The sequence below is a fragment of the Lissotriton helveticus genome, chromosome 8 (genome assembly GCF_964261635.1).
Source record: "Lissotriton helveticus chromosome 8, aLisHel1.1, whole genome shotgun sequence".
Lineage (NCBI taxonomy): Eukaryota > Metazoa > Chordata > Amphibia > Caudata > Salamandridae > Lissotriton > Lissotriton helveticus.
The window spans coordinates 1646637650-1646646113 of record NC_136069.1 but is presented as its reverse complement, the minus strand read 5'-3'; the positions used below and the strand labels follow the sequence as shown (position 1 = coordinate 1646646113).

General features: G+C 42.4%; 1 protein-coding gene across 1 annotated transcript; it reads right to left on the bottom strand.

Annotated features, from left to right (window-relative positions):
* Positions 1-6317: 6317 nt before the first annotated feature.
* On the bottom strand, positions 6318-7274 carry LOC144774057 (olfactory receptor 56A4-like). The gene has a single exon (XM_078659088.1). It carries the CDS (start codon positions 7272-7274, stop codon positions 6318-6320), a length of 957 nt encoding a protein of 318 aa, XP_078515214.1.
* Between the last annotated feature and the right edge of the window lie 1190 nt (positions 7275-8464).

Below are 8464 nucleotides of genomic sequence, written 5' to 3'. Positions count from 1 at the left end.
TTGGTTCCAGTCAATGTGAACACAATTACAAGGTAATTGGAGGATGGGGTTCCAAAAATGGGTCAGAACCTGTGTTTCCCGGAGTTTATTATATGTGTGGAAACAAGGCTTATTTCAAATTGCCGGATCACTGGTATGGAAGCTGCTACTTTGGCATTGTCTTCCCGAAAATATACCATGTGATCGAAATTGCTGGAAGCAATGAAAACACTAATGGCTTAGTGCGTAGTAAAAGAGAAAGCGTAGGTGAAATAATGGGTAGTATTTTTAGTGCACTGATACCTGGAGTGGGAGTGGTTCTGAACACACACAGAATTTGCAAATTATCCACAATAGTGGATGTGTTGTCTATTGACACAGCTCATGGATTTCTGTTGGTCAATACCGAAATGGTTGCGATCAGATCAATGGTTTTACAGAACCGACTTGCCCTTGATACTCTATTAGCAAAAGAGGGCGGAGTCTGCAGAATGTTGAAAGCGCAACATTGTTGCACTTACATACCTGACAAAAGTGTACAACTAAAAAGGTATGTGAAAAATATTACAAATTTGGAATGGAACTCAAACCACTGGAGGTTGATAGTGCCTGGAAGAGACTTGTTGATGGTCTCTCCGCTGTAGGTCATTGGTTTTCTAACTTATGTAAAGGTTTATTGTTTAAGGTACTGATGCCAATTGGAGTGATAGGTTTCGTCATATTCCTCATATTTGCCTGTTGCAAATGTCGTAAACACACGAAAAAGTACACTGTGAATAGGAGAGGTGTGAAACGGAGTGTGGATGAACTAGAATTAGAAGACTTAAATAATCAGATTTACAAAAAGGTGAAAAATTCTCACCCCAATAAAGATGTGAAAGAGAAATTGAATCGAATGTTGGAAGAGATGGAAATGCACAAAGTGTGAGAAAAGTTGGCATCTGGTTCCATTAGTTTGTGATGATAGTAAATATCATCAAAGAGGGGATTGATAGAGCATGATTTCGCATATTACGCGACTTGCTTGAATCAAGAACCTCGAATAACTTATAATCCTGTAATTCAACCTATATGTCTTACTAATTTCCTTTTATTTTGGATGTGCGTATATCTTAGTGACGCTTACCTATGAGTTTTACTAATACGAATAACCCTTGTTCCTAAAATGGCCGCCGCTTGGGGGTTTTCTACTGCGCATACGTTAGTCACACTCATGTGACGTGACGTAGTTGCAGTTCTGGTGGGAAAATGTGCATATGCGTACTTGCCTCTAAAATGGCTGTCTGTGTCCTAACGTGGTGAAGCTTGCGCAAATGCTTTCGTGTTCTCGTCTGTTGCACTAATTATAATGCCATAGTATATTTTTCCAAATTAAGGAGTATAAAGTAGCTATTCATGGTATATAGTGAATTCATTTATTTCTATGTTTTAATTTGTTTTCGCTTACTTTTCATGTACCACGGTATGGAGGGTTGATGGGATGTACGGGAGTCCATATTGGAGTACGCTACTGCGCAGGACAGAAATTCGGCCAGTGGCATTGAACGACTGCCAACCAGAGGTGGCAGCCAAGACGTGCCTGGGAAGATGCACCTTCACCCAGCCGAAGAAGTCAAATTGTACTGCAGTTGCTACAATTGTTATTTCTCTATTGTATTCTGTAGAATAGGTCATGGGAACCCCAAATCAATAGGCGGTCTCAGAAAATGTTAATTTAGGCTTGTAGAAGTTTGTTCTGATTGGTGTGTTAACCTATCCTACTTTGGGACCAATCGAAATTGGGGATTCTGACACTTGCAAGATTTGGGGGGAGGTACACTGACCCGAAAACAGTATATCTAGCCTAGGTTTAGCTAGAGAAACCGTCCGACTTGTCTGAATAGCTGACCTGTCACTGACCCAACGCACTCAATAGGTGACTGATACAGAGGTGCTGCGGAGCACTCTGTCCGAATTTGACCATAGACTCAAAGGTTTTACTAAACCTTAAGTGCTGGTGGAGCACTTTGCTGGGGAGTTCGCTAACCCAATTGGGGTTCTGACTGATAGCTGCAGAGAGGGTGGAGCGCAGGCGCTGCTTCTGAACTGCGGGTGCTGGTCGTTCCTTGGTGGTCCTGTCCTGATCCTAATCTGGTTTTCCTGTCCTGTCCTGGGGTGTCCATTCTGCACCTGCTGTCCCATAGATGACTGTCCTTCCTTGGGGTATTTCCTGTCCTTGACTGATCCGTGGCCAGGGTTGGTCTTCACACCATTCTAGGTAAATATATAGCCCGAAAACTCTATACTGCACCTTCTATTTTTCTGTCTTTGCTTCAATAAAGACATACCTTTGCATACGTTAATTTTCCATGCTTTCCGCATTCTACGGTATGAAGAGTCAATGCATTTATTTCCAAAGCATGTTCCTATGTTTCCCTACCTTTTAGAGCACATTCTCTCCATACTGTTTATGAATTATAGATGTGGTTTATACTTTTCTCCTGCAATCTGATTTGAAGTGATAATGCTAGAACTATAGCGTGTTCCACTTTTTCCCCTCCTATAGATATATAGGTTCCAGTCTTTTATCCACTCTTGAAGTACTTCACCAAATAGAAAAATCTAGTTCATGCCTAAGTTTACCCCTTTTAGAGTTATCCATTCTCAAATCTGCTTAGCATTATTTCATTTTGCTCTCACCTTCCTATTAGACTCATAAATGGTTGCCTTAGTTTTCTTCCTTTATGGTTATGTGCTGTTCGTTATTTTGATCATTGACTGCCTCTTGGTGGTAAACTGTATGCTTTCCGTATCTGAATTCTAGAAAAAATCTTTAAAACTTCCCGGTAGTTTGTGGTCATTTTATGAATACAAAGAAATTATAAAGTTGGTATTTGTATTTGCCTGCCATTCTTTTACAGCTTGCTCCCTGATCCATTGTGATCATAGGTACCCGTAACGGTGGATTGGTAGGAAACCAGGGTTACTGGTAGTAGAGTGTTAGGTCACCCGATCAAGGTATATGATAAATTGGAAATATTATGGGCCTGGTACGTGTATGGTGAAATTATATGGCCGGATGACCTGCGATCTCTATCACCAGTACCCCCGTAATTTCGGACAAGACCATAACATGTGAAGTAGGCTTGCCCCTTCTGACAAACATCTTGGGCAGTAATGTTGCGTTTGGGGGAACATTTTATCTAAGCTATGCGGAGTGAGGTAAGCTTGGTGCAGCACAATCGTCTGAATAAATTGAAATTTCGCATTTCTCGAAGTCTTCCTGGGGCGTTCTAGCACCTTCACCCATTCTGTATCCTTTAGGTCCTTATCTATCCCTTCCATCCATGCCGTCCTCAGCGCGTTCAGAGTAACTCTTGTATGTGAGCTGATGCCCGTGTAGAGCCATCTAATAAGATGTCTCCCTCTGCCCATGTAATGTACCATCTTGACCAGTTCGTTGGTAGGGGGTTCTTGCCTCTGCGAGGCCCAGTGTGTGCGCAGACTACTGATTCACTCCTGCAAAAATCCAAGTAATAGCTATGCAATTCAGCAATCAAACTGTCACTCTCTGTCTACTCATGCTATCATCCTGACAGAACTATGTCCTTATCTAATCACTGTGCTGAAACAAAAACAGTTATAACTCGCTCTGCTGTCAACTACCAGCACTTTAACTATTCAGTCACTGTCCATGCACTTGTACAATGCCTCAGGCATTAAGTCACGCAGTGCTACAGTTACATGTGCACAATCTAATCGGTCGCCTAACCCCCTGCAGACTACGGATTCACTCCTGCAAAAATCCAGGTAGTAGTCATGCAGTTCAGCAATCACACTGTCACTCTCTGTCCACTGCTGCTTTCACCCTGACAGATCTATGCTGTTATCTAATCACTGTGCCAAAACATAAGCACTTATAAACTCACCCTACTGTCAACCACCAGCACTCTAACTCTCCAGTCACTGTCCATGCACATGTACAATGCCTCAGGAATTAAGACACGCAGTACTACAGTCACATGTGCACAATCTATGTCGTCCCCTTACTACTTGCAGACTACTGATTCACCCCTGTAAAAATCCAGGTAGTAGCCATGCAGTTCAGCAATCACACTGTTACTCTCTGTCCACTCCTGCTATCATCCTGACAGAACTATGTCCTTAGTTAATCACTGTGCCGAAACAGAAGCACTTATAACCTCACCCTGCTGTCAAGTACCAGCGCTCTATGTATCCAGTTACTGTCCATGCACTTGTAAAATGACTCAGGCATTGAGACACGCAGTGCTACAGTCACATCTGCTCAATCTATATGGTCCCCTAACGCCCTGCAGACTACTGATTCACTCCTGCAAAAATCCAAGTAGTAGCTTTGCAGTTCAGCAATCAAACTGCCACTCTCTGTCCACTCCTGCTATCATCCTCACAGCACCATATCCTTATCTAATGACTGTGTTGAAACATAAGCACTTATAAATTCGCCCTGCTCTCAACTACTAGCACTCTAACTATCCCGTCACTGCCCATGCACTTGTACAATGACTCAGGCATTAAGACACGCAGTTCTAATGTGAACAATCTAAGCGGCTGCCTAACCCCCTGCAGACTACTGATTTACTCCTGCAAAAATCTAGATAGTAGCCATGCAGTTCAGCAATCACACTGTCACTATCTGTCTACTTGTGCTATCATCCTGACAGAACTATGTCTTTATCTAATCACTGTGCCGAAACATAAGCACTTATAAACTCGCCCTGCTGTCAAGTACCAGCACTCTACGTATCCAGTTACTATCCATGCACTTGTAAAATGACTCAGGTATTGAGACATCCAGTGCTACAGTCACATGTGCTCAATCTATGCGGTCCGCTAACGCCTTGAAGACTACTGATTAACTCCTGCAAAAATCCAGGTAGTATCTATGCAGTTTAGCAATCACACTGTTAGTCTCTGTCCACCCCTGCTATCATCCTGAGAGAAACATGTCCTTATCTAATCAGAATGCCGAAACATAAGCACTTATATTCTCACCCTGCTTTCAGCTTCCAGCATTCTAACTATCCAGTTACTGTCCATGCTCTTGTAAAATGACTCAGGCATTAGGATACGCAGTGCTAAAGTCACATGTGCTAAATTTATGTGTTCCCCTAACCCCCTGCAGACTACTGATTCACTCCTGTAAAAATCCAGGTAGTAGCCATGCAGTTCAGCAATCACACTGTTAGTCTCTGTCCACTCCTGCTATCATCCTGATATAAATATGTCCTTATCTAATCACTGTGCTGAAATACAAGAACTTATAAACTCGCCCTGCTGTCAACTACCAGCACTCAAACTATCCAGTCACTGCCCATGCATGTGTACAATGCTGCATGCATTAAGACACGCTGTGCTACAGTCACATGTGCACAATCTATGACATGTGACACTACATGTCACTTATATTTTCTTGATGCCTTTTTGGTTGTCTACTTGTATGTTATACAATCTCCAAACTCTTAAAAACAAACTGTTAACTGTACAATGTTTCAACCTTCACTGTGCACCAGGGTACTCTTTCTGGGTAATTGAGTGGTCTGTAATATCTAAAATCAATCAGTCACGGACTCTTACCAAAATGTGCCCTTATCATTTGGATGAGAAGGAGGAACCGGACACAGTGACAGCAGCATCACCGTCTTCACTTTTCATTCTCAAGTGATGTAACCAAAAAAGGCATCTGCAGCACCACAGAATTAATAGCACATTCTCCTTTGCTTTGTCTCTCACCAAACAGGTCTTCTGTTGCTCCAGTCACATTACACTGTAGTACTGCTCTGCTCTATTTGTCCTTGACATTGTAAGTCTCAAGGTCAGTTCACTTAGTGAGTCGGACAAATCCCAATAAATACTTTGTTCATCAAATGCAGCAACAAGAGAACTCCTGACAAGAAATTAAAAGTATATTATTTAATTTGTTTTGATTTCAAGAAGTTCACTTTACAAACTGACAAAATCTCTCTTTCTATTTGGTCACATCACAAAGTAAGTTCAAAAACTGAAACATTTACCAGTCAGTGTTGACCTCCCCAACTTTCTTCCAGGTACTGTGCATACTCAGGTTAAAATCTAAGTAGGGATAAATGCTGCGGGTGCGAGGCTAATGCTGTTTCTCTTGTTCTTAAAGGGCTATATTAAGACAGTAGAATCTGATAGACGGACCAGAAGCTCCTTTGCCAAGCTATAATGAAGCTGATATGAGCTTTTTAGGCTCTAAAGAGCTCATAAACAATACCTTAGACTTACCACAGATATGTCAACCTAGTCAATTTTATTCTGCCCAAAAACAAACTCTATTGTTGCCATTTCTCAGCCCTCTATGTCTTTGTGATGAAACACCACACATACATCTTTCGGATGCCCTGGTTAATCTCTTTAGTCCTGACACCATACACTAGGGGGTTCAAGGCAGAGGGGACAATCAGGTGCAGAACATTAAGCAGGATTGCAAAGTCTGGGGACACATGCTCTTTTGACTTGTTTGTGATTGCTAGCACCACCAGGAGAGAATAGAAAAACAAAATGAGGATGAAATGAGATGTGCATGTGCTGAAGGCTTTCGATGCTGCCCCTGCTGAGTGAAGATTTGCCACCGCATAGATAATAAGGCAGTAGGACAGGGAGATCAGAACCAGATCCATACCCAGGAAAGCGATAGCGATAACTAGTTGGTACACACTATTGAGCTTGATATTGCTGCATGCCAGTTTAGTCACAGCCAGGTTTGCACAAAGACAGTGCTCAACAATGTGGCTCCTGCAGTAGTGCAGTTGTGCAGCAAAGACAGGCACAGGAATGGTTACGATGAATGATCTCAAAACTATAAATACCATGACTTTCACGACAAGCCCGTCAGTGACAATCAAAGCATACCTCAGAGGGTAGCAGATAGCAATATACCGATCAAAGGCCATAGCCAGGAAAATACCAGACTCGAGTCCAAGAAAACAACTCATAAAATACATCTGAGAAAAACATGCTGTGGGACTGATGCTTCTATCATCAAACCAGAAAATGGCAAGGACCTTTGGTGTTGTGATCATACTCATGAGAAGATCAACCAGAGACAGAGAAGCAAGTAAGTAGTACATGGGTGCATGAAGACTCTCCACACGGAAGATTGTGAACAGAAGCGTAACATTGGCCAAAACAGACACAAACAGAAGAAGAGCCAGGGGAATTGAGAGCCATTGCTGCACACTTTGCATCCCAGGAATGCCAATCAGGATGAACTCTGGTCCCTGCATTGAGCTGGAGTTGATGGTCATCTTCATGCTTGAGCGCCAGTGTGTTGACTGAATCCTGGAATTGAAAAGAAATGGAAACTATCAGTACAATTAATTATACTGACTATCTTATCCTCGGGTGGAAATGGAAGGTGACCTATTAGATCTGTAAAATCATTTGATCCTTCAGTTCCTGTTTTCTTGCACATGAAGGGGCATATTTATGACTACAAAATCATATTCATGTGGTTACGCAACACCTCTTTGCATGGCTTTGAACGGCCTCATAAGGTATGTAAACCTGTGGAAGTGCCAAAATATTATTCCACCCAAGGCGAGGTGTCATTTATCCCTCTTCCATTCTGCAGTACACAAAGAAAGAGGAAAACGCCTCTCAGGAATGATTTTGTACAGGAAGGCGCCCCTTCCTGCTAAAAACAATCTTGCTGACAATACTGGCATCCTTGCATCATGGTGCAAGGGTGCCTGCGTGGGCTCTAGGCTGCTGAAACAGCACCAGCACTATGGAAAAAGACAGGAATGCACTGTATTTATCTATGGTGCATTCCTGCACCGTCACTTCGATACAGCACAGCAAGGTGACCTGCTGAGCTCTCCTACATCAAATTGCCATCAATGAGGCCCGTAGTATGCAAAGCATATATTGTAGAATGGCCACTAATGGAGTAAAATATTGTGTGTGATAGAGAAGGTTGTCAAACATCGGGCATTATGACGGGATAAAGGACAAGTGAAGGAGAGGAATCAATCAGGTTTCTTGATCTATTTTGAGCAATACCCCATGGGTCTCTCTGTCATCAGCGTCAGATTCCTGAGAGTAAATGTTTGCAAGGAGAAATCAATTCCAGTACAGTCACCTATTGACAGTACCATGTGGGAAGTGTATATATCTGGGTGCAAACTTCTGATGCTGTATTTTCGTACTATTATACACAGGTACACGGACAGAGATACAAACACACTCGCTCACACATACACACACGTGTTCCCATAAGAACATTTCTTTATAGCGCATAACCTCACTGTAAATCTTCTGACTCATGTAGTATCAGAATGCTAATTGTCAGAAAGTGCCCTTTTTGAATGGTCATCCCCACGTTCATTTCTCCAATGCTGATGGTTTTGACCCTACTAACTAAGCCCCACTGCCAGTTCTCTCTCCTAAAATATGATGCATGTGAATTGGTAAACCCAATTGCCAGGGACTTTAACCCTCT

What these genes read in the sequence shown, in the direction of transcription:
- LOC144774057 (XM_078659088.1), bottom strand. Translation starts at nt 7,274, where the DNA reads ATGAAGATGACCATCAACTCCAGCTCAATGCAGGGACCAGAGTTCATC.